General features: G+C 39.6%; 1 protein-coding gene across 1 annotated transcript in view; it reads right to left on the bottom strand.

Annotated features, from left to right (window-relative positions):
• The window catches only part of TGFBR3 (transforming growth factor beta receptor 3), a 2354992-nt gene that overhangs the window by 831218 nt on the left and 1495869 nt on the right, over positions 1 to 27905 (bottom strand). Inside the window, exon 7 of the mRNA XM_044085660.1 lies at positions 17481 to 17628. Coding sequence (XP_043941595.1) covers positions 17481 to 17628 — 148 coding nt within the window. The remainder of the gene's footprint in view (positions 1 to 17480; positions 17629 to 27905) is intronic.

Here is a 27905-nt window from a genome sequence, read left to right as displayed (position 1 = left end):
TTTTTCAAGTATAGAACCTGATCCTTAAATTTGGAAGACATGTGCATTTAACATATTTCACTTTATTCCCTATTCCAAGCAGTAGCCCTCCTCTTAACTTAAATGAGGTACCTTCAGTTTTAGAAGCATCTATATCAGAACATCGAAACCGATAATGTTGAACGCTCACACGAGCGAATATTCACATACTCAACAATGGTATTGTGGGGGGCTGTGTCCCCACACCCTCCACTAAATATACATTCCTATTCCGAGATCGCACTACAGTGAGGAAAGGGCAAAAATCCCAATCTTCACTGTACCACGAACAAAATTAATAAACTTCGAGGATGTGATTTTTTCACTCGTGAGCGTTCGATGTTGTCGGTTTCGATGTTCTGATATAGACCCTTTTAGAAACTTCACCAACTAAGCATAGCACTGAATTGATTGGGCAAAGTGAAACAAAGTTAATGACAGCTTTTCCAACCATGGTCACTGTCTTAGGGGCATTCATTCAGGATCAGTGGACCATCTCTGCAAACTGTAGACTTTTCACGATGAAGCCAAACATTCTAATTTAAAAGAGACTAATCTGAAAGGGTTCAGGATTAATGTCCAGTTTAGGAAGTCCTAAAACTTTTTGGATCTGTTTTGTCAAAAGCAGATGTTTAAATAAGTATACTGTTAAATGTTTTTATGTTAAAAGTGGCCCAATGGGGCTAGCATCCCTTGCATCTTACATATGGAAGATTATGAAAACATATACCCCCTAATATTTACATAATACCAATCCAAGACTGTAGGATCTTTGGAAAGGGTAAAAAAACAAAGCTCACTATTCTGCAAGGTGTTATGGCCTTTGAAATGTTAAATATAAGTTGGGGAAAGAAGGATGCAGGGGATTGTCAAATGCAAAACATTATTCTGATTTGCTTTTTGAAAACTACAAGTTTCCAAACTTCTAGTCATATGAAAAATTCAGAAAAATAGTCTTTTTTTTTAGTTAAACGATACTCAACTAAAAGGCATTCAGTCTTTAGTCACAAACCTTATTTTACAGGTATTCAAGAGAAGGCTATCTGGAAAAAAAAAACTCGGAGTAGCTAAATCTGAAAAGATAAAGTGTACTCTTTTGCTGACAGGTATTGGTTTATCAAGGCATTTAGCAAGAAGAAATACTGCGTTATATATTGTATAGCTCTAAGACTATATCTGTGCCACTCCTGGCACATAGATGAAACAGCTAATATAACATCATACATGACTTTAAACAAACTTTCTATTCACATTATCATAGTACTACAGGTGGTACAAGGCAGACCTTTCACACCTGGTGAACATCCACCCTCAAATTACAAAACAGGTTTGATTGGAGAAGAACATGGACCTATTTGTCGAGATTCTTCCTAAGGTATCACTCTGTTTAATACATACAAGTAATATATTCCAGAGGTAGGGTAAATATTGGGAGATGAATGCATCGTACTAGTAGGTTCTACTCATTTGTTTGTTGTAGATTTAGATCCTATGTATGAGTGATTGTGTAGCTGTTCATTTTGTGAAGATGACAATGGAGGAAGGCAGAATCCTTCATAGCACGAAAAGCCAGTGACAAGGAACCACATGGGAGTGTGTAACCGACAAGACTGCAGGAGTAATGTTTTGAGGTTCTCTGGGCACTTTAGGGTCATTAAACCATGATTTTTCATCAAAATTCTCTGGGGTCTTTCTAACTGTGTGATGTGTTTGAATACATAAATGCCAAAGAGGCAGAAGCATTCTATAACTGCTAGGATGAAGGCCATGTATGGAGAAATAATAACTTGTAATTTATATCTAGAAGAGATGTCTTTGAATGTTAGTTAGGTTAGACAGAAGGATTTCCTCACTACTGTCACAATACCCTTCAACCTATGCAGCCACTCCCATTTAACTCCCTCACTCCAAACCGCCCAAACCAAATTTCACTGCATCAACTATTCCTTCTCCATTTTTGCACCCAAACTCTGGCAATCTTTTCCCCCTCACCTAAAAAAAAATCTCTTTCCCCACTTTCAGAACACAATTCAAAAGCCAACTCCATCAAAAATCTGACTGCAAGTGCTTTTCCAGTGGATACATTACCTAAATCCTTCCTCATCTACATCACTTCTGCTTTGACCCTCTGTTCTTACCTGCAGCTACCCTCTCATAGTTAGTAATAGTTGCATGCTGTTTCAGTTGTCTAAGGGATTGTCTACATTCTGTGGTTACTCCATGTTTCTTAATTTGTTCTGTTTTACTTATTATTAATTTATTTTCTTTTTATTTCTTCACCCGGGCTGTAGCTGCAAGTGGTCTATTGTGATCAGTACACTACCCCTTAAACAAACAAAAAAAATAAATAAACAAGTACAGCTTTGCATATGAAGGTAACAAGATCTTACATAGATACAGAAATGGAGGGTGATTTGATTAATAAAATTAACAAATGGGTGATTAAAGATAGACACTTATGTACAACAGAGAGGGTTGTCTACCTAGCTAGGTGCTGTACATGTCCCACTTTTTATGTGGGTAAGACTAATAACTGTTTGAATATAAGAATATACCAGCAATCTGTACATCATTAGTAAAAAGGACGATAAATGTGCCCTTGCAAGGCATGCAACAGTTTGCACTAGCTTTCAGATGTTCAAATGTTCTGTACTGGAAAAAGTACAGTCAGATTTATACACAGGTGATTGGCAGAATCAATTATATAGAGAAATAATATGGCAGATGTGTATTGATGCCACCAACCCACCTGACTTAAAGGTATATCTGTTACTAGCGAACAGAAGTGTAGAGCCATTACGTTATAATATTTATCAATTGTTATTTTAAACTGTTTAATGTTTGTTTTTGTTGTGCTACATTCAGTACTAACTCTATTTATTAAGTACATAAACTTACTGTTTTATTAATTTAACTACCTCAGTAGTTCATTTTTGGCTACAGTGATTTTGACTGGCTTGTTTTTAGGTGGTGTGTATTTGTCTTTTTAAATTATTTTGTAGTTTAAACATCTTTTTAAAATGGTTCTGAAGTCTAAAAGCATGGCAATAGATGAAAGTGCTTATCCTATTAAAGTTCCTCTCTTATCGTTCGCTGCCTGGGCATATGGTTATTTTATTTTAGATGCAAAAGGTATGACATATGCTTGACAAATTCAAAATGATATGGCACCAGGTTAATATGATTTTTAATGCCAGTATTAAAGAAGTGACCTATTATGTGTTCTACAGCCTTACATATTAGGCTTGCTAGGTTGATGGAGCTATAGTTACTGGGGTTTGAAGCAGGGCACTCTTGTGTAAGGGCATCATAATGACCATTTTGAAAGTTTCAGGAACATTGCCTGTGGAGAAGCTTAAGTTAATAATGCTTAGGAGAGACTCAGGATGTGTATGGCAGGATTTGTATTTATGGTACACTGTCATGGTCCACTGATGTGTATTTTTGCCTTGGAAAGAGAAGTTAAGACTTCCCTCATGGCAATCACTGGATGTGGCACGGATTCAAGGATCTGTGAAACCTCAATAACTGTAGCTGATGAGAAGTTAGCACTAAATTTATTAGCAATATCTTTAAGGTTTGCATAGGCAATGTCATTATGAATTAACTCAGAGCACTTCTGGTTGTTTTTAAAATCTCTAATGCAGTTAAAGAAGGGTTTGTAATTATCTGTAGTTTTAGCTGCTATTTTCAGCTTTTGCTAGCTTTGACTTTCCTGATGGTATTTTCCAGTTCTTTACTGATAAGAGTCCTTAAAATGGGTAGACTGAGATTTATTTAGATAAGTGCGTAGCAAACAACTAACTGCATCTACCCAGCACAAAAACACTGAAAAAAAAATATCCCACAAAACCAAATGTAGACATGCAAGCATTGAAATAATGTGAAAACCAAGCTATATTCCTAGTGTTAGAGTTGCCATTATTATTATTATTTATTATTATTATTGTTGCCGTTAGGGTTAGAATACATAAGTAAGGGTAGTGCAGGGGATATTCTTGAACAGAAAGCTAGTTATGACAGAGCCAACATACATTTACATATATAACTATATAATATGTAAAATATATAAAGGTTATCTAAAAAGCTAAATAAATAAAATATAAAAATAAATGCTAATTAAAATATACAAACTATCTATATCTATATAAATGGCTGATTGTTAGATATTTGAGACTGCCTCTAGCAAATCAGGCAAAGTTGACTAAAGTACACTGAAGCCTACAATGTGGAACACCTGATAAACTGAGCTACCGAACTTGCCCTCTTCAGGACTCATATTAGCACTTGTTCCTGGGGCCAGACCAGTATGGACTTTCGGGATTTGGTGGTTTATGCTGTTTCAAGAATTCAACATTGTAGGCCTTGGTATGATTTAGTTTACATTGCCTGATTCAGTAGTGATAGTGTCGAACATCTGATACACATCATCTCTAAATGCTTTATCTCATGCATGGGTCCCCTCAAATAACCTATGGTATGATCCCAGCTATTCTCATTAAGGATAATATATAATTATCGACAATGGGATGGGTAAGGCCAATATATAATCAAATGGGATAGGCTATTCTGACCACAAAAAAGGGAAACTGGTTAAGGTTAAAATGGCCCACAAGGCTAGCTAGCTTAATGCCTTACCTATGAACCTATAAATAAATGAACGATTTGTCATAGACCAATATACTGAAAATAAATATTGCACATGCAAAGTGATCAAGCATGTACATCTTTGAGATCATTTTGTCAAAAATCATTGCAATCATACACCTGTAATCATACACCTATAATCCAGATAATGAAAAAAGCAAATCACAGACAAATTTAGAGAAAGGCCACACAAGAATTGTAAATGGTATACTTTTATTTATTATCTGCAACATGATGCCCAGCGAGTTCCTGTGCTTATAGCTGCTTCTTCAGTGGAGAAAATATTCTCCTGCAGATGTAAAAACACCCATATGGTCCACCCAATCAAGTTCTTTCACAAGTCAGCCACCAATATACACAGATCCAGCAGAAGGTAGATGAACAAACATTGCAAAACCTGATTCCTGCCTTCTTCAAGGTTTTGCTTCATGGGCTGACCCTCAGCATGCAAATGCTCCAAAAGTCTCAAGGAAATATGAGTGGCAAGCAAGGCACTTTTAAGACCTAGCTGTAAATTTTCTGAGATCACCAATTACATAAAATTGATAAAAACAAGAATGAAACTGCAGCTGCATCAGGCAAATGTGACCACAACTTGTAAAGTACTACCACAATTTCTTGCAGTGGGTAAGAACGTCACAGCTAGTAATTGGGGTTACTAATAGATTAAACATAGTATCCTCATCAAAAAAAGGTGCCAGCTCAAACCTCAATACTCTTCTCCAAATGTTTTTCTGAAAGGAAAAGAAAAACAGCCTTTCACAGTAGTTGCTGGAAAGTTCTACTTAAGATTTTTAATGACTCCAGACTCAAAGCTACAGGGAATGAAGGAAGGTGCAGCACAATACTGAAAATTCATAGAACAACTCATATACACCCTGCCACATACAGATGTATGCTTTGGCAGTACTAGCTTATATTACATATGTAATAAAAAGAAAAATCTTAATCTAAACCCTTGGAGAGTCACAGAGCCATGTATTGAGTATAGTTTGTATAAAAGCTCACTCTTGAGCAGAAACATGCCATCAACAATCCAGCAGTCACAGACAGATAAAACCCGTACACTCTTCACAGTAGGGAACACTAGTAGTAATAGTACACTTTTTCCTTCACATCTAAAAAATAAAGATAAACTCTCCAGAATGCAATAGCCATTTCTCAGGCTTGATGTTGATGGATAATAGACAGGACAGCTGTCCTTTTAACTACTTATTCCTAATCCTAAGCACCATCTGGCATACGACCTTCTTTGATAACAGAGCCACAGCAACATCTTCTGAAGGGTCAGCCAGGGCTGTAATCTCTGTCAAGCAACGGTACTGTATAGAAAGCCATGTCCCGCACAAGACATTCTCCACCAGAACATCTCTCTTCACAATTGCAGGATCAGGCATATGTTGGTGTGGTATACATATCAACAGGACATTTACACTGACCTTTCAATTTTTGTCTGCATCTCCAGTAACAATTTCTGTTAGCCTCTTTCAAGCAAATATAAGAAACCATCAGTATCCTGCTTTGATCACACATGCCCATGCATTGTTCCCAGTATGCTTGGAGCCACAGGGGCTACTGCAGTAGTCTCACTCACAGTCATTGTGCCTCAGTAAGGATCTTCTGGGTTTAAATGCAGTCACACATTACAGATCACATGCACAGCAGCAGTTGCAGCAGCAGGATGGCACACATTTGGACAAGTATAAAGAAGATTTGCTATTCGGAAATGTGGAATCTGTGGACTACACATGCAGCACACAACCAGAACAGGTCCACTACATTATACTGAGAAACATTTCTGGATGTATGGGAAGTTTTGGGTGTAATGCAGGTCTGGATGCAGCTATTTTACTGTGTAATCAGATAGGACTGACTGTAACTTTTAATCCAAAAAGCACAAGCTTCAAACATGCACAAAACACCTCCACCAGATAACCACAAAAAAATGCACAAAAGGACCTCAAAATAGTCCCTGCAAATAAACAGCCACCAGAACACTAATCAAGTTATCGCTTTTATCCTAATTAATACAATGGATTTCATCACAACAAAAATACCTCAGGTACCACATCATTTAATACACTTAATTATGTAAATTAAGTCACATGTTTAGAAATTAACAAATTTAAAAGAGAAATCAGCAAAAAAGATAAAATTAGTCACATTTAAAACTTAACACATTAAAACATATTAAACCTAAAACAACGAACTATGTCACTGCTTAATATTTTAAATGTAAACATTTTATATGTTTGCTGCTCTTAATTTTTACAATAGCATGACAGATAAGACTACCATTAAGACCTGGAGGAGTTATCACTTTCAGTCCTAATTGCTACAATAGTTCCTTGTACTCAACAGTGTCTTCCCATGCTTCATCCCTTAGGATCAAGTGAACCAACTCCAAGATACCAAATTTAAATCCCAGAAAACTCTCAAATAATAAAGAATGTTTTCAGACAGCATTGTTGTAGTTTTCTTTAATAACATCGTAACAGTGTCTGTATATACATTTTAATTTTTTTTTTCAGATTATTCTCACATAAAACTTGAGCAAGTGGTACATGTGGCTATGTATGCCAATTCCTTACTCTTACAAGTACCATAACTTAATATAATGGGTTTATTCTAGGTGATATTAAGTTCTAGCTTTTCATTTACTAATACATATCTATACTGGTTACAGCTGCCACAGTTCCTGGTTCCCATTTGGGTACCATACCCATTTTTATTTTCTACTTTTGGACTTTTGAGTTTTTGTTTAATGCCGGGGGCATTTTGGTAACAAAGCAAGGGCTATTACCTAAAATCTGATAAATAAACATATTTAACTTAAAATAGCCCAGTTTCAACTTATAACATCCATGACCATCTTACATTCTTTACTATAAGAAACCACCACAGCCCTAGTTAAATACTCATTATTATTATTAATATTGGTATTTATAAGACATTTGTCACCATTTTTAATCATTACATCATCAAATGTTAAACGACTCTCTAGCAAAGGTTTATTTCTGAAATGCCTAGTCTTACAAATTTCCCAGCTAATATCTAACAGGATACTCTTTGGATAACCGCTATCCAGGAACATACCCTCCATTATTTGCCCTCCAAAGTATAGAGAACATCATTAGATACCATACGTGACAGCCTTATAAATTGACCTTTGAGAATCTCTTTGATAGAGATAGCTGTTAATAAAAATTGGTTTCCTAAATATATTTGATGTAAAGCGACAATTCTGTATACCAAGTGTCATATTTAAAAAGTTCATTTGTTCCCTACTAAAGTTATATGTAAAGTTTAAGAATTCTATGCAAGCTGCTTTTCACATATTGGAAAAGAACAGACAGCAATCAATGAAAGTGGGAACACAGGATCTAGCATGCACTTTAGCATGGGTAATCTTAAGTTAGGTAGTGCCTATGGGTGCACCTGTCGACTTGGGGCACTTATTCCTATCTGGAGCATTAAAGTTCTGAAAATTTACATAGTTTTGTGTGTTTGTTGCATGTAAATAGGGGAAACTGTATAAAAGATAAGCATGCCAAACTGGGTATGCATATAACACTATATTATCCTGAAATGAAAATGGCCTTACAGGTACAGACAGAAAAGAAAGAGTATTTAATTGCATTAAGAAATGCAGAGTACAAATAGTAATTCTGCAGGAGACACATTTGGAAAGGAATGACTATGTGAATTTGATAAAGAAAGGATCTTGGAATGGAGTTTCATCAGAATATCAGTAATTTATAATAATTGCTAGAGGAACTCCAATTGTGATAAAAAGAGGGAAAAAAGAAACTGTTGACTTTGAGGTAGTAAGGGACTATTAACAAGGGAAAAGGATTATGCTGGCATGTATTGATACTCCACTAAAAACTGCTATTACGGAGTTTAAGAACATTTTGGGAGAAATAATCTACTTTCAGCAAGGAATAGTACTTACAGGAGGGAACTGTAATTTGAATGGCAATAAGGATACTGGGATCGCAGAAGGGAAAATAAAAACAAACAAGGGTAGATTTCTGAAGAAATTTATGAAAATATTTGTTATGGAAGATGTGAATTCAGTAGTAAGAACTCGTAAAAAATGTACATATTACTCCCCAAATATAAAATAATTGGGCTAGACTAGACACAACTTATATTTTGCAGTAACGTGCATTTAATTGAAAGTTTTGACACACATACAATAACTGTTTCAGATCAAGCACCAGTAAAAACTAAGATAAAAATGCAAAGGTAATGAAGTAAAAATGAGACACTAGCACTTTCCCACCTACTTATTAAAAAGAAAGGAAATTAAAGGAATGGATAGCGGAAATTATTCAAGAGTTACTGGGGAAGATAGAAATATCTTCAGAAGTTATAGTTAGTGAGCGGGATAACATGAAAATGGAGCTTAAGAATAGGGTAGAAATAAATGAGAAAGAGACATGGTTAAGAAGTAATAGGAATTATTTAGAGGGGCTAACAAAGGTTAAAGTACTGCATTATAAGGGGAATATCACAGAACAAGAGGCACAAATGCAGACTTCTTTTTCTTTTGGCTTTTCCCAGTTAGGGGTTGACACAGCGGATCACCTGTCCATTAATGATTGGCAGTGGAGTTTTTACAGTGTCGAGTTGCCAGCCCGGCACCCAACCTTCCACAGAAGGCACACACACACACGCATGCACTCACGCCTAGGGCCAATTTAGAGTGTCCAATCCACCTACACCATGTCTTTGGGATGTGGGAGGAAACCCTTGCAACCACAGGGAGGACATGCAGACTCCACACAGAAGGCACCCCAGCCGAGGATCGAACCGCAGAACCTCTTGGTGTGAGGCGACAATGCTAACCGCTGCACCACCAAATGCAGACTGCTAAAGAGAAAATAAAGGAGTGTGTGGATAATTTACATGAGTTTACAGAGATTACTGTTAAGAAACTATTTTTTTGATATCTCCAGAAAACAAAAACTTTAGCACATTTACTCTGGCAACAGAATGTAGAAAAGTTGTCACCAAATTCAGGGAGCCTATAAAAAGAAAAATAATCAGAGAACCTATAGATGCAGTGGAGGTATTCTGGAAACTTTATACAAATTTGTACAAAGCAGAGAAATGTGGAACTCAAGAAAGAACACAAAATGAAATATTTATGGAAGATTTAATTATGCCAAGGTTAGAGACAGATGAGGTTCAACAAGTAACAGTTAATAAAGGAAGAGATGAGATAAAAATGGTGATGTATAATCAATCTGGAGCGACGTCTCCAGGAATAGATGGCATTCCTGTGGGAGTCTGGATGTTAGCAGGGAAGAAAGTGATAAAGATCTGGAAGATTTTGTTTAACAGTATTTTAAAAGGAGGAGACACACCAATATCTTAGAAGAAAGAAAGAAAATGGTGGTTGTAAAGACAGTAAAGACCTTCAGAACCAGCTAAATACAGAACCATTTCAATTTTAAACCATGGTTATAAAGTGTTTATGTCTATTATACTACCTAAAAGAATGGCAAAGATGTTGCCAAAATTGCTAGACATGGATTAAGGTGGTCTTGTGGAGGCAAACATTTGACATTAATAGAACAAGGACAATCCAAAGGAAAGCAGAATGTAAGAAAACACCACTGCTCTTGGTGGGTCTTAATGCAGAAAAAGAATTCGAAAGAGTAAGCTGGGATTTTATGAGCAGGGCAATACAAGCATCAGCATTCCCTGACACAATAATAATTAATTAGGAGGATATATGATGATCATTGGCAATAATTAATGTGGGGGGGGGGGGCTCCTTTCTGATAACTTGTGTTTGAAAGGAGGAACCATGCAAAGATGTCCTCTTTCCTCTCTGTCATTTGTTTTATATTTAGAGCCACTGGCAAAGAAAATAAGGGACTCAGAAAGTCAAGGATATAACAAGTATAGTAATTAAGAATAGTTGGCTTTATTTGCAGATAACACTATTTTGCATCTCACACATACACAACACCCACCTCACATAGTACACAAAACACACACAGACTAAAATATGCTGAGGTACTTAAAATCAATCTTCCTAAACAACAAAGATCATCTAGACCACCTGTTGTCAAAGGTATGCCTCAGTAAGCCCAAAGACAACAAACACCACCACACACATACCGTCACTCTCAGTGAAACCCAAAACACTAAGTCCCTAAGGCAAGCAAACACACTTCCCCAGACTCTCATCATAGGGAACTCCATTGTAAGATATACTAATGATCCTCTGATGAGGCTGAACAAGGAGAAGATAACTGTTACTTGCCTATCTGGAGCCAGGATCCACCAAATCATGCATGCATTGAAGTCATTAGGCCACAGGTACCAGTAGCATTCCATCATAGTCCATGTAGGTGTAAATATCCTGAGATGTACCTCCCTGGATTATATGAAGAGAGACATTATGGAGATTTCAGACTATGTGCCTCAGGCTGGCATGAGCCTGGTAATGAGCAGCATATTAAAAAAATAATAAAAAATACACTGCTGCAGCCAGATACACAAAATTGTCCCAATTTATTACAAATAGATCCACAAAATCAGATTGAGCGCTTTATTCCCTTTAGAAAAGGGATTTTGTCAGAATGAATGAGCAACATATTACCATTACTGAGAATGAAGCCACAATAAAAGTAAAACAACTATTGATTTCAACAACTGGACATCTATCTGGAGTCATTCTAAGGGGATGCAATATTTGTCAGCTTGAGAGGACATGGTCAACAGACCACACTGCTTTGCCCTCTAGGCATTCAAATACTGGCTAAGGCTTTGTCCTCTCCATAGTGCTTTTTTTAGGTAATGCCAAAATGACAAACCTACCAACACAGCAAAATCAACTCAAAGGAACCTCAAGGTGTCACTGCTCAATGTCAAGAGCCTAACTAAAAAACTACACTCCCTCCAAGCTCTACTCACAATTGAGAAATATCTGTGTAGTTACCAAGACATGGTTTAAGGTCATAGGAAGTACCCCTGCAGTGAAAGTTTTCAGTGCCTTCCACATTTTTAGACCAGTAGCTGCAAAGACAAGGACTACATCAATAACAAGCATACCACTAGGTTTGTCAAAAAGGATGGCATGCTGTTGTTGCTCCACAAGCAGATCACCATAGATAAAATCCCATACCATATCCTAACCAGCTGTAGGTCACCCTCCATGTCCCAAGAAGCTCAAAATGCATACTTGGACCTACTGGGGACACTCACCATCCAACCTAACATCCTATTCATGGGAAACTTTAATAACCCCTCAATAGGTTGGGAACCTACACAGGCTCAAATCTACAAGCAGACAGATTCCTGGACTTCATAAATACAAACAACCTTGACCAACTAGTGAATACCCCCACTAGAGCCTCTAAGATACTGGACCTCATCCTTTGCAAATATGGGAGAACACTGCACCCCCACAATGTCTTGTCCTCCTAGTAAGTTCCAACCATAAAGATGTCAACTTCAAAATCAAAATCAACTCCATAATTCCATTAAAACCAGTAATAGTTAGGCACTATTCCAATGCAAATTACCTATTATTAAGTGATGGTTTGTCAAAAATTCAATCCCTCTCCAAACCCCAATAACACACTAGCCTAAGATGAATTTCTCTCAAAAACGCTGCACAACCATGACAATGGCTACATAGAGGCTGCTGTACCTACTAGATGTAAGCCCAGAACTATCCCCAGAAAGAAACTGACCTGGTGACATCCCAAATTAAACAGGATAGACAATAAAAGGAAAAACATTATGGCAAAAATCAGGAAGGGTAATTCCCATAAAGATAAAAAGTCTCTCAAAGTAAATTGGCAAATAAGAGGGCTAATTAGGTCAAACAAAGCCAACTTTGAGGGTAAGATATTTTCCAGGTGAAAGATAACCAAAAGGCCCTCTAGAGCTAGGTCAGAAACTCCAAAGGCATCACAAAACAATGTGCTGAAGTTGTGGTTAATGGTTCCACATTCACTGAGCTTGGAGATACAATGAACCTGTTAAGCGGGCAAATTTAGTTCCAACTTTACCCACTCTCACCCCAAATCATCCCCCAATAATACCCTCAAACATAATCCCTCCGACTATAACTAGGGAGCATGTACTGGCTGCACTCAAAGCCATAGAACACGGCTTCAGTTGGCCCCGATAACATCCCATGATGCCACCTGAATACTCTAAAATACAAGTTATCAGGACCCCTGGAGTTATTATTTAACTGCAGTCTTAAAACTGGCTTTGTGCCATGTGAATGGAGGACTGTGACGGTCATCCCCCTTCATAAGGGAAGATCTTCATCAGATCCTGGAAACTACAGACCCATTAGTCTGACTAGTCTTATTTGCAAACCCATGGAAAAAAATGTCATGGAAATGATCAACAAGGACATAGGAGTCCACCAGACACTGGATCAATTCCAATCTGGTTTTGTCATTGGAAAGTCATGCAAACTGAATCAGATGGACTTCCTTGAAAAGGTCACTAAGGCAATGGATGAGGGGAGCAATGTGCATACTGCCTACCTAGATCTGGCTAAGACATATTATTTTTAAATACCTTTACTGAATTATCACTCGTGACATAGGCAAATTTAATTTTATACAAAAGTAATCAAACTGTATTAACAAATTAACATTAACAAATATTAAACTTCACATATATTGCTATATATCATAAATAAATAAATAAATAAATAAATAAATAAAGTATCATATAACCTAAACAAAATTACATAAATTATACAATTCCTGACCCCTTTTTTTAAACAAGAAACATCTTTATTAAAATATCCCTTACGACATAAGCAATCATGCATTTACATAAATTAAAACAAACCACACCAACACAATCCTAGTTGCAAGCATTTTACATCAGAAAACATAATGACACACTCCCAGTTGCAAACATTATACATCACTTATAATCTACCCCATAATTTTCAGTCAAACATTACATAGCTCATTTAAGTCCTGCCTTCTTTTAAACATCATTCCTCCCCTGTATGTATTGTTCCAACAATTCCCATTTTTTCCTATGTAGTTTCTTCCTACCCTTTTCCAAAGATCTCAATTCCAGTTGCTTTATCTCTGTTACTATATTCACTACTTCTAATATAGTTCATTTAGATTCTGATTTCCATTTTCTAGTCATTGCTTTTTGGAGCCATGACATTTAGACAGCAAGGCGTTACCATGTTAAGGCAATTCCGATTCTGTATCACAACTCAGAAAAATCACCTCCCTCGTCACACCAATCTGCCCACCCAGCATCTCCAACAGTGCACCCCACAGCAAATCCTTAAAGTCCACCAGCCCACCCCACTCCCAGAAAATATGTTCCCAAGTACCTATTTCTTCCCTGTCACACCTCCAACATTTGCTGTCTACCTGAGGAAAAAATTCTCTGGGGTATAAAAATATCAATGTAAATATTTCCAAGCAAAAATCCCAAATCTTCTAGATTTTGACATACATCTATCCTCCCATTGTTTCTTTGTGAATTGCTTATCAAATCTCTCTTTCCGATCCTTTCTAACCTCCTCTGATTGATTCTTATAGTTATCATGCAATATTTTATATGCTCTACTAAATATTCCTTTTTTAATGGCAGCTTCTGTTCTAGATTCTACTAAAAACTCTACCAGTGCCGATCTTTCATTTAGGACCACCTTATTTCTTTCTCTTTGCCTATACTCTGATATTGATACAATACCCCACTTGGACATTGTCAGCAATCTTACAGAATTAGGTATTAACCCATTTATAACACACTGGATATCTAGCTGGCTCACCAATAGGACTCAGGAGGTTAGAATCAGTGAGGCCACCTCCACAAAGAGGACAGTCACCAGTGGAGTCCCTCAGGGTTCTGTGCTAGGCTCACTTCTCTTTGGCATCTACTTCTCAGATGTCAAAGCCAATGTCAAAGGCCTCTGGTTTGCAGATGATTGTAAGCTAGGAACAGTGACTGAATCCTCCCATGACAAGAATAGCCTTCAGGAAGGTCTAATATAGACAAACACTTACTGTCAAAGCCAAGGCTTAAAACTCAATAACAAGAAACGCATTAAAGTACCTTTTGGGAATTCTGCCACCCTGGGTAACTACATCATCAATAAAACATCATTAAAAGTTGATTCACAATTCAGGGATATGGGAACTCATGAAGATAGTAACTTAGCCTTCAACAAACATGTCTCCAAGGCAGTAAGAAAATCCTTCTGTGTTGATAAATGTATAAGCAAGGGCATAGCATCTATAGGTTCAGAGAGGTCATCATACCACTGTACTCAGCCCTCGTCAGGCCCATCATAGAGGATAATGCTTTTCGGTATGTACCTGACTAGACACACACAGCAATTGGAATGTCCATTAAGGCTCCTTATAAAAAGATTACAGGGAATACACATAATATCCTAAGCTGATCGCCTCGAAGCCCCATCTCTTTACTTGGTATCATACAGACTTTGGAGAGGTGAGTTTTGCCTGACATACAAGACATCCCTGGATCCCGCTTTGATGAATCTTTTGCAAATCCACAAAACAAACAGCATTTCAACTGCTAGATTAAAAGACCTAAACTTTGCTTGCAACATAAACAGGATATGTTGGAGAGACAGATATGTTTTTCGGAGAACTTACATTCTCTGGAACAGGCTCTCCATCCATGAAACAGAGTTCCTCCCTATCCCTATTGAAGAGCAAATTGGACCTATGAATGGGTAATCAGAAATTCACCCCCTGGTCTGGCTCGTATGTCTCTGATGGACAGAGGAAGTCAATAATTCACCCTCTATAAGTCAAGTATAAATCATATCTATGGGTCACATTTGGGTTGCATGACTAGGCTTTTAAGGGCCATAGTATTTGTTAACCTAGTATGCGTCTATGAACCTATGAAATCCAGAAAAGGACATCTCAGTGTTGTGGAACATTTTGAGACAGTTTCAAGTCTTTTAGAGATATAAAATTAATGACGATAACACAAGGGCTATAACCACAAATTATGTACCTACACACAAACTGGTTCAGCAATGTCCACATTTATATGGGGACATATAGAGATGAAGCATTTAGGAGTATAATTAAACAGGCTTCTGTTATGGCAACAAAAGGTATGTTGGGAGGGACTAAACAAAAGATAATACAAAAAGTGAGAAACTGGAAGCTCTTGTTTATGGATATTGATAGTAAGACTGAAGGAATGAAAATGCTTTTAGTCCTTTTTGTTTTATATACGGGTCAGCCATATTTTTATCAATCAAAAGGGAAGTTGTGGACAATAATTAATACAGAGTTGAAGGAATTTATCTGGAAGGGGTAGAGGGCAAAAGTTAAGTGGAATAATTTGATCTTTTCAATAGAACAAGGTGGTTTAGGCTTACCTGATTTGAAGGGATATTTAGAACTACACAGTTAAAGCTCATATGCATAACACAAACAGAAGGTTATAATGCAAAATGGAAAGGGATGATGATGAAGCAGGGGGAAGTTCAAGAAACAGAGAGAGTGGAATTTTGGATGCAGATCCTTAAGGAGAACAACAACCATACAGAACATTACATTCATATAGTAGCAGAAACTATTCTAAGAACATGAGAATGGAGAAAAGAGACTTTGCCCATAGGGATGACAGCAAGTAGGGGTACAGAAAAAAGGCAACTGGGGCTCAAATTTACTCGAGAACACTAGCAAAGGAAACAAGATATTGGGAGGAAATAATTACAGCGGGAAAGGTAATACAGCGGGATGAGGCCAAGAAGACATTTGGATTACAGAAGAGAGACTGCCTTCCCTATTAGGGATTGATATCAGAGTACAGGCAAATAGAAAGAGATAGGTAATCATAAGTGAATGAACTACTCTCTTCGAGTTTTTAGTTGAATCTAGAACATAAGCTGCTGTAAAAAAGGGATAATTAGTACGGCATATAAAACACTGGATGATAACTATAAGAATTAATCAGGGGATGTTAAAGAAGATTGGAAAGTTAGACTGGAAAAGCAATTTACAAAAGAACAATGGGAGGTATATGTATGGCTCTCATGTATACAACAAAGTCCAGAAGCTTCAGGATCTTTGCTTGGAAGTGTTTGCATAAGTATTTTTATACCCCAAGCAGACTTTAAAGAATTGTTTTCAGGTAGATTGCAAATGTTGGAGATGTGATGGGGAAGAACAAGGTAACTGGAAACGCATGTTTTGGTAGTGTAATGAGTTGGGAGAGTTTAAATATTACCTACAGAGTACTGTGTCAGAAATATTAAGTGAGCAAATGGTTATGTCAGAAAGAAAAGATGTGCATGATGTATATAAATGAAAAAATGTTAATGTGCATTGTTTCTTTTCTGTTAATGTTTCTTTGTCTATGTCTTAACAGAAAATTTAATAAAGGTTAAAAAAAAGAATAACTGCAGGAAAGAAGCATAATTTATAAAATCCAAAATCATAATAGATTTAAAATGGAAGGTCTGTATATAATCACCATGCACAATGCGGTGTGGGTTTTAAGGGGTTTATGCTTGAGTTTTGAGTTATAAGAGACTTATAAATATGGTATAGTTTAGAAGAAGTTAATATTCATGGTGTGGGTTATAAGTGACTTACATTTACCTGTTGTCTTGTCAATGCATCATACAACAAAAGGTTCATTTCCAGCAACCAAGAGACAATTATACCTTATCATATAATTCAGACATCAGACTATGCAAATCAAAATTTCTAAGCCAATAATACATTAAATGATTGACATAATATGCTGGTTGCAAACATTATTGCATGCAGTGCATAGTAATGTTGTTTACTTACAATCACTTCCAGAGTTCCTTTAACATCACGTGACTTGATAACCCAGTTAACAGAATTCATGCACTTGAGTATAAGCACTAGATCCTGGACAAGCATGGTGTCTGACTGAAGTTGTCTTATATCAATGATTATATCCACCTGGAAAGTACTGTTGTGGAAAATGAGAGGGAAAAGCAGTTACAATGCCAAGAAGTTTCATATATAAACTTTTTTACAATATATCATGTCTCCAATGTCTAGCCAGCTGATTAAAAATTTGGAATTTATCCCAGACAACACAACATGTGCAAAGCACACTGTCACTGCACACATGCTTTAGCAATTCTCTTTATAATTTATATGACAATCTTTTCATGGCATGACTACAAGAATAAACATTTAGTGCTTTTAAGAAGTAGTACATACCTGTCGTGGTATTTGTCAGAATGAAATAACAGACAAAATTCTAAAACATTTGACCGGTTCTGCCACATAACAGTCTATACCTACACATAAATCTACTGCAAATTTCTGTGTAGTTTTGAAGTTTTTTGAAACTAACATCTGTGACAGAAAATGCAAATGCCAAGGTTTTATCCATTGTAAAATGATACTTTAAAGTGATATGTTAGGTAACTGCTAAGTAAGACTAGCATTGTAAACTGCACCTATTAATTAGATTGCTATTGTAACTGCTCTACTTGCAGCTTGCTATACTTAAAGGTGGGCCACTACAATAGTAGAAGATAACCAGCCTATCATTAATTTGTCTTCACAATAAACACATCCTCGCTCACTTTTCCAGTTATGGCCCGAGTTACAATGGATGATCCATTTTCCAAGATAATGACTAATCTAGCAGTCGACTGTTGTTGCTTAATGCTAGTGAAATTGCATAAATTAGTACAACTGCATAATTTAAATGTTGTTATATCATGAAACTTCAGTTAAAAACAGATAGTAATTTAATTTAGACGTTTCACATTAAAGATGGAACATAAGATTAATGAATAATAGCCCAATACCAACACAATGCTATCAACAGACCAAACAACCACACTGGCAGAATGAGAGACACACACACACACACACACACACACACACACACACACCAGAAACAGGAGTGGTTCGCTACTGGGTAGATTAAGGTAAGGCAAGAATCGTTGTAAAGAAAACAATTGCCCCAAATACTCTCATTGCCAGGGTGTCAGAGAGAAAGAGCAAAAAGTACCTTTACACCTGCCTGTATGATGCCCTTCCCTAGACAATTTGTGCCTTGACCCCAGGTGGAATTACCACAGTAGGAACTGTCTGATCAAGATCAGCTGGTAAAATAATTTTACAAACAAAAAATAGGTCAAGTAATTCAAACACTACATTTGACTGCAAAAGAAAAGTTTTTCGATTTAGACGTAGAAGACTTAATAATCAAGTTCAAAACTCAGGGGTATCCTGAATGTCATATCACTACAACAGCTACTGAAGAAGTAAAATGATGTAACTGTAAAGCCCCCATATGGATTCCAATTTGCCTAAAATATACTACGTAGAGCAATCCACACCAGCTGTGGGTAAATTCTGCACTACCTGCAGCCAAATACAAGTGATTGTTAAGACAGAAAACTGGCTATTACACTGAAACAATAATAGCAACTGGTTACCCTAAGGGCAACCACAAAGCATTTTATAGCTATGTCAAGAATCTTAATGGCAACACCCAGATCTGCTCTGAGTTACAGCACAACGGCACAAAAATTACAGAACCAACTGGTATTGTCAACATCCTGGCAGACAGGTTCAGTGCTAACTTTACCCCTAAAGGGCCCATATCTATACAGGAAGAATGCAGAGTCCCTGTAATCACATCTATGCAGGTAAAAGCTACACTCTCTAAAACCAAAAACACAGCATCCATGAGACAAGACAACATCCCAGGTCGCGTTTTACTTGAACTTCAGTACAAACCGGCTTCCCACCTAAGCACCATGTTCAGTCATAGTCGCACATCAGGCTTTGTGCCCACTGAATGGCGCACAGCAACAGTTATCCCACTCCACAAAGGGGGAGCCACCACTGATCCGGGGAACTATCACCCTATTAGCCTGCCTGGTCTGCATGGCCATGGAAAGTACAGTCGTGTACACTTACCATAAATGTAGATGTTCGAGTGTATTCACTGTTGCAGTCATTACATTTGGGTTATCTGCTTGCAGGTAGCCCTCAGTCGGCCTGATTAACAAAGACTTTGGTCCTGCGTCGGTTGCTGTCCCTTCTTCCATGACATCAGGTCGTCAGGGGTATAAAACATGCAGCAGACGCCATTACATCAGTTTTTCTTGCCCCAGATGTCAGGTGCCCCCCCCATGGGAAGCAATTAACTATAAAAGCACAAAGATATACCTCCAACAAAAAAGCAAATACACCAAAAAGGCTTTTAAGCATAGTAAAGGAAAGTACAGGTATAGCCAAAAGAAGTTAGGGGGCTGGAGGGAGGGTAACCAGGACTGCAACAGTGAATACACTCGAACACTACATTTATGGTAAATGTACACAAAGTACAGTTTTGTACCTACCATAAATGTAGATGTCCGATAGACATGCAACTGCAGTCATAACATGTGGGTTGTCCTGCCTGAGGCAGCCCTCGGTCGGCCGGATTCCAAAGTCTGGGTCCGACGTCGGCTGATGTCGCATTTCTCTCCGACGTCAGAGTGGCTGGAGTACATAAGCATCAGCCGACGCCATTTTCTTCAGTGTTTCTTGCCCCAGATGCCAGGTGCCCTCCAAGGAAGGCTGTAATCAAATTGGAAGACAAAAACAGGAAACCAAACAAATAAATAAGCAATAAAACAAATACACCATAACAGATATCCCCAGCTAAGAATAACAGGGATAGGAGTGGACCCTAGGCATAGAGGGGTATGGAGGGAGGGAAAATCCGACTGCAGTTGCATGTCTATCGGACATCTACATTTATGGTAGGTACAAAACTGTACTATGTCCTTCAAGAATGCAACTGCAGTCATAACATGTGGGTAGAATACCATAGCTTAGCTGGGGGAAGAGGTATGCTCTAGGAAAGAGATGGTGTGGCAATCAAACCCTGCAGGACTGCCGAAGCAAAGCCTGCTCTGGATCTGGAATATAGAGGGAGATTGTAGTGTTTGGAGAATGTATGCACGGAGCTCCATGTTGCAGCTTCTAGAATGTCCTTGGTAGGCACCCCTCTTAAGAATGCTGTAGAGGTGGCTGTAGCTCTGGTGGAATGTGGTCTGACATTGGCTGGAACAGTCTTTCCATGAAAAGAATAACAGAATCTGATGCAATGTCCAATCCATTTAGAAATAGTCTGTTTTGAAATTGCTTTTCCTTGGACTGCAGGGGCGTAAGCTACAAAAAGTTGTTCAGACTTCCTACTGGCCTTGGTTCTGTCCAGGTAGTATCGAAGTTGTCTGTGAATGTCCAAGGTATGCAAAAGTCTTTCCCCCTTATTCTCAGGATTGGGGAAGAAAGCAGGCAGATGAATGGCTTGATTTAGAGAAACCCTAGATACTACCTTTGGCATAAAAGTAGGGTTGGTCCTTAATGAAACCCTGTCTCTGTGGAAAATAATAAAGGGTGGTATTGCCATTAGGGCCTGTAGCTCCAAACCCTTCTTGCTGAGGTAATTGCCAACAGGAAAGCTGTCTTCCATGAGAGAAATTGCAAGTCAACTGAAGCTGCTGGCTCAAAGGGAGGTAGGGTCAGTTTTTCTAAGACAAAATTGAGGTCCCAGGCTGGCACTGGGGCCTTTCTTGGTGGCTTAATGTTCTTGATTCCCCTGAGGAATTGTCTTAGTAAGGGGTGAGAGAAAACAGGAGGATCAGTGTTGTATCTAGCTGAAATAGCAGATGCATGTATCTTTATGGAAGATTATGAGAGGCCGTTCTTTAACATATCTGCCAAATATTCCAAGATGAGTGGGATGTTCAACAATGATGCATCATGTCCCTTGCTGGTATTCCAATTGCTGAATCTTTTCCACTTTGCTAAGTAAACCTTTCTGGTGGATGGTCTTCGAGCCTCTGTTAGTATCCGCTGAACTTCCTTGGAGAGATAAGCTGAAGTTATTTATGGGATCTCCCAGGCTGTTAGCTGCAGTGTCTGAAGATTTGGATGCAGTGTTTCGAAATTGTGTTGAGTCAAAAGTAGAGGCCACTGAGGGAGGGCCCGCCTCCTGGTGTGACATATGCTCCGTAGTAGTGGGTACCAGTGTTGTCTTGGCCAATCCGGAGCTATTATGATTCCCTTGGGCTTCTCTGCTTTGATCTTTAGTAATACTGAGGTCATCAGTGGCAGAGGTGGGAATGCATAGATTGCCAGGGAGTTCCAGTTGAATGAGAGGGCATCTATTTTCCAAGCTTTTGGATGGTATGTCCTTGTGCAAAATTTTGGTAGAAGATGGTTGGGGTTAGAGGCAAAAAGGTCCACTTCTGGCTTGCCCCATGTCGAAGTGAGTTGTCTGAAGGCCTTCGGATGTAACCTCCACTCGTGTGGATCTGTGAAATTCCTGCTTAGGCTGTCCGCCAACACATTGTCTTTTCCTGGAACAAACTGGGATTGTAACTGGATGTTTAGGCTCAGTGATTTCTCCCAAAGCTGCATTGTCAGTCTGCAAAGGGGATAAGATTGGGTGCCCCCCTGCTGGTTTATGTACCACATTACAGTGGTGTTGTCTGTCCGTATCATTAGATGGCCTTGCTGGAGTTGGTGTTGAAAAGCCTCGATGGCATGCATTACTGCCAGCATTTCCTTTTGGTTTATATGCAGATGTGTTTCCTTTGGAGACCATTGTCCTTGTATACACCTGCCTTCCATGTGCGCCCCCCCATCCAAGGTCTGAGGCGTCTGTAGTCATGGTCTGTGTTATCTGTGGTTTTTTGAATGACATACCTGTGTTTTCCTGGCTCACCGAGGCCCACCATAGGAATTCCTTTTCTAGGCATGGAATGAGTGGTATGATCGTCTCCAAGTTGTTGCTGTGTTGAGACCAAATGCTTTTTAGGTACCATTGAAGCTTTCTCATGTGTAATTTTGCTAATGGAATCAGTAGAATGCAGGATGCCATGTAACCCAGGGCCTGTAGGAATCTCCTTGCAGTCATCTGGGTGAGTTTTGCTAAACCTTTGAAGTAATGAGTTAACTTCTCTTGCTTGTCTTCTGTCAGGTAAGCCATCTGAAAGGCTGTGTCTAGTTTGGCTCCTAAGAAGATTATTTGCTGGGATGGCTGCAGTCTTGACTTTTGGAAGTTGACTGTGTATCCCAGAGCTTGAAGTAATCATATGACATAATCCAGGTTTTTTGTCAACATCAATTTGTCATCCGCTTGAATGAGGCAGTCGTCCAGGTACGGGTAAATCTGTATTCCCTGGAGCCTGCAATGAGCAATCATTGAAGCCAGGCATTTTGTAAATACTCTGGGCGCAGTAGATAAGCCAAATGGCAATGCTGAGAATTGATAATGCTCTGGCCCTGCAAGAAATCTGAGGTATCTTTTGCAGCTGTGTCTGATAGGGACATGCAGGTATGCCTCCTTGAGGTCCAGAGTAATCAGCCACGACTCCTTGCCCAGCATGGAAAGGAGTTGCTGTAGAGTCAGCATTTTGAACTTTGGTACTATGAGAAAGGTGTTTAATGTGGACAAGTCCAGTATTGGTCTCCATTGAGATTCTTTTCTTGGAACAAGGAACAGTCTTGAGTAAAACCCCTGGTCTTGTTCTTGTTGTGGAACTCTTTCTATTGCTTTCATTTGAATCAGCAGAGTGATTTGCTTGATAGCCTCTGCCCTCTGATTTTGTGGTAGGTTTGGCATGCCTTGTTTTCTTGGTAAGGTATGAAAATGAAACCCGTACCCTCGGTCTATAATGTCCAAAATCCATTTGTCTTTTGTCAGTCTGTGCCAGTTTTCTGCAAACAGAGATAATTTCCCATCCAAGGGAGCTTCTAGTTGTTCCCTGGTAGGCGGTAGAAGAGGAAAGTCATTGAGTTTGTGGTTGTTGGGCAGGTGAAACCCCTGCATCACTTCTTTGGATTCCTGGCTGCCATTGTCGTCCCCTGTAAGGGCCTCTGTATTGGCCTCTTACTCGGCCACGTCTGTTCTTACCCCTTTGAAACTTTTCTGGATTAGGAAAGGACCAGTTTTTTGAAGGCCAATTGGGGTTGAACCTGGAGGAAATCTTTCACAGTCTGAACTGATTTTGCTTTTTCTTCGATGGTCTTTAACACATCCTTAGCTTTTGTACCAAAAAGCTTGTTCTTTTCCAAAGGTGCATCCAGGAGCTTTGCTTTTACATGATCTGGTAAAGGTTGATCTTTTAACCAAGCATGTCTACGAATCACTGTCCCTGTCATAGCTGCCCTACATGAAGCTTCCAGTGCATCATATCCACACTGCAGGAAGTGATTGCTTACTTGCTGAGTGCTATGTACAGCTTCCTGCAACGTCTTCCTGTCTAAAGGGTCAGGAGAAGCTAATGTTTTTTGTAAATCTTCTAAGAGAAAATCCTGATATTGTAACATATGAAAAAGGCAATTTAAAGCTCTCATAGATAAGGTAGTGGATGTGTAAACCTTTTTGCCCCATCTCTCTAATGACCTCGCTTCCCTGTTGGAGGGCAAAGGATTTTTTGAGGTGGAGGCTGAAACTCCTTTAGGCCCCTGTGAAATAGTTTCCAAATCAACAGTATGGGCCCTGAATAAATGGGAATGAGTTTCTGGGACCCTGTAATACCTGTCTGGCTTGGCTGGAGCAGGAGGAAGAGAATCAGGGGTAGCACTAGAGTCAGAATACAAATCATCCAAAACATCAAGTACAGGAGGAATAGCTAAGGGCCTGTGCTGAGGCTTCTTAAGGAAAGTCCTAAGGCGTTTCCTAGAATCAGAATATTCCTGTCCTTGCCGCTTGAAATGCTCCCTCATGGTGTGCAGAACTTCCCCAAAGGAAATATCCTCAGGAGGGGAGGCCGAAGGGGATGGAATCTTCTGCATCCGAGTCCTCATAGGTCTGGAAGAGCTCTTCCTGGCTATCAGAGTGGACAGAGCCCTCAGAGTCTTCATCTGAAGGAGTAGGGTCAGAGGGTTCAACCCAGGGCCTTTTATCAGGAGGAGGCTGGGATGCTCTCTCAGGATGGGCCTGTGAACCTCTAATCATGGAAATTAAATCAGCAGCCATGGACATAATTTGTGCCTCCGGAGTCGGCTGAGGTAAGGATTTAGAAGTAATATGCTTTGTTTTGCTGGCTGCCTTAGCCCTAGTGTAGGCCTTAATAGACATGGCCATAGGAGGCCTGGCAGCTCCACGTGCAGGAGTTACCTTGTTCTACAGCAATGGTCTCGGGCATTTCCTCGGTTTCGGTATCCGGAGGAAAATCTATAACTGGCGTCGGAGTAATGTCTGGAATCGGAGTCCTCGGTAATACGGTGTCTTCGGTTTGGAGCGGTGGAGAGACCGTCTCAGAGGGAACCGGAGCACTCGCACTAGGTTTTGGCGTGGAGTCGGTGGTAGACGCGGGCCGAGGATGTCGGTCCCGGTCTTTTCGCTTTTTGGGAGTTTGCGATGTCGGAAGATCCGGCGGCATGGTGTAAGCAAAATTATCGCCGAAAAAATCATCAGCAAACTCCCCGCCTGAGAGTGCGCTTGTTGAAGCGAGCACAGGCTACACAGGCCGAGACGTCGTGGTCTGGGCCCAGGCAAGGGAGGCAGTAAGAGTGGAAATCCTTATGAGGTATTTGTTTACCACAAGAAAGACAATTGTTAACTTTTTCAGTAATTTCTGACATCGGCTGAGGCAAGAAAAGGTCCCCAACGGGGTACTTAGCTTTTTTGATGACTTCGGTATCGTAGAATACAGGAGCTGGCCGACCGGCACTTGCGAACTGCTTCTGCTTCGGGCACCGCGCGGCAAGAAAGACTGAAGAAAATGGCGTCGGCTGATGCTTATGTACTCCAGCCGCTCTGACGTCGGAGAGAAATGCGACATCAGCCAACGTCGGACCCAGACTTTGGAATCCGGACGACCGAGGGCTGCCTCAGGCAGGACAACCCACATGTTATGACTGCAGTTGCATTCTTGAAGGACATCTGTACTATGTTCTTCATGTTTCACTGTTGCAGTCATTACATTTGGGTAGATTCCCAAAGCTATGGTTGGAAGGAGGAATTTAGACAGCATTAGGGCCAACTATAAGGCCTTGCAAGACTGCAGTGGCAAAGTCAGCTCTAGATTTAGAGAATATTGGCAAATGATAATGCTTGGTGAAAATATGTACAGAACTCCAGGAAGCAGCTTCTAGGATGTCCCTGGTAGGAACGTCTCTGAGAAAGGCTGTAGAGATAGATGCAGCCCTGGTGGAGTGAGGTCTGATCTCCTGGAGGATAGGTTTTCCATGATGCTTATAGCAGAAATGAATGCAATGGCTTATCCATTTAGAAATGGTTTGCTTTGAAATAGCCTTCCCCTTTGCCCCTGCAGCAAATACCACCAGCAGTTGTTCAGATTTCCTTTGAGGTTTAGTTCTGTCCAAGTAAAATCTAAGTTGTCTGTGCACATCTAAGGAATGCAGTATCCGTTCCCCTTTATTCTGTGGATTGGGAAATTAGTTTGGCAAATGAATGGACTGATTAAGAGCCACACTAGATACCACCTTGGACATGAAGAATGGATTGGTTCTGAGGGACACCCTGTCTGCATGAAAGATGATGAAAGGTTCCACTGCCATAAGGGCCTGTAATTCACATACTCTTCTAGCTGAAGTGATTGCTAAAAGGAAAGCTGTTTTCCAAGAAAGAAATTTTAAGTCTGCAATAGCAGCTGGCTCGAAAGGAGGTAGAGTGAGTTTCTCCAAGACAAAGTTAAGGTCCCAGGCTGGGGTTGGAGCTCTCCGGGGTGGTCTCAAATTTTTGGCCCCTCTGAGGAACTGCTTGAGCAGTGGATGAGAGAAGAGGGGAAGTTCAGTGTTATAATGGCTGAGGCATGAATTTTAATGGAGGAAAAAGACAGGCCCTTGTGAAGCATCTCAGTTAAGTATTGTAAAATCTGAGGTAAATTGGGCGCTGCTGTGCTCATCCCTTGAGACTGGTTCCAGGCACAGAATCTTATCAGTATATGATTTTCTAGTACTAGGCCTCCTTGCCTCTAAAATGATATCTATCACAGGTTTGCTGAGGGATGGTAAAGGAGAGATTAAGTAATTAGCCAGGCTACAAGGTTCAGTGTTAGAAGCTGAAGGTGCAGAATCTGGTTCTCCTGCTGAGAGAGCAGGGAAGGAGTCTGAGGCAGGTGCCATGGAGATAACCATGATAAACTGCGCAGGAGAGGGTACAAGTATTGGTGTGGCCAGTCTGGAGCAATCAAAATCATCCTTAGTTTGTCCTGTTTGATTTTTAGTAGTACTTTGGAGAGCAGAGGCAGAGGGGGAAAGTTATAGACTGATAGGTTTTTCCAGCTGAAAGACAGAGCATCCACTTTCCAGGCTTGTTTGTGGGGAGTCCTTGTGCAAAATTTGTCCAATTGGTAGTTCTGGGGAGAGGCAAACAGATCTATATCTGGGCTCTCCCATTTGCTTGTCAACATGTTGAAAATCCTTGGTTCCAGTTTCCACTTGTGTGGGTCCATGAGGTTTCTGCTTAGTCCGTCTGCCAGTGTATTTAATTTTCCTGACAGGAACTAAGCTTGCAGGTGCACTTGGCAGCTCAAGGCTGTGTTCCCCAATGCCAAGGCTAGTCTGCAGAGGGGGTAAGAATGTGTACCCCCCTGCTTGTTTATGTACCACATAACAGTGGTGTTGTCCATCTTTACCATTACTTGTCCTGAAAGAATGTGGTCCTTGAAGGCTGTCAGAGCATTCTGTACAGCTAACATTTCTTTTTTATTGATATGCAGGTGATATGCAGGTGCATTTGACCTGGGTTCCATTTGCCCTGAATGCACTTCCCACATCCTATGTCTGATGCGTCTGTTGTTAGGGTGTGGGCGGCAGGGGCTGGTGTGAAAGGTAGTTCCTTGTTTTGGTGGCAGGCTTCTGCCCACCAAAGGAACTCTAGGCGTAGGCAAGGTATGATAGGAATCATTGTTTCTAGGTCTTAAGAATGTTCACACCATAGGCTATTTAGATACCACTGTAGTTTCCTCATATGCAGTCTTGCATATGGAATTAGAAGAATGGATGAGGCCATGAACCCCAAGGCTTGCAGTATTTGTCTTGCAGCTAGCAGGATTTTTGTGGCCAGTTGTTTGAAGTAGGTTGTAAAATTAACTTGTTTCTCTGGTGTGAGGTAAGCCATCTGCGAAGTTGTATTCAAGCTTGCTCCCAGGAATATAATTTGTTGACAGGGTAACCAGGTGTGATTTCTTTTAATTTTTGGTGTACCCCAGACAAGTTAGAACCCTTTGTACAAAGGCCAGATGA

Source organism: Protopterus annectens, chromosome 10.part0 (genome assembly GCF_019279795.1).
Source record: "Protopterus annectens isolate FY-2018-M chromosome 10.part0, PAN1.0, whole genome shotgun sequence".
In the NCBI taxonomy this organism is placed as follows: domain Eukaryota; kingdom Metazoa; phylum Chordata; order Ceratodontiformes; family Protopteridae; genus Protopterus; species Protopterus annectens.
Note: the sequence above shows the minus strand (reverse complement) of the source record. Positions and strands in the feature narration are given on the sequence as shown.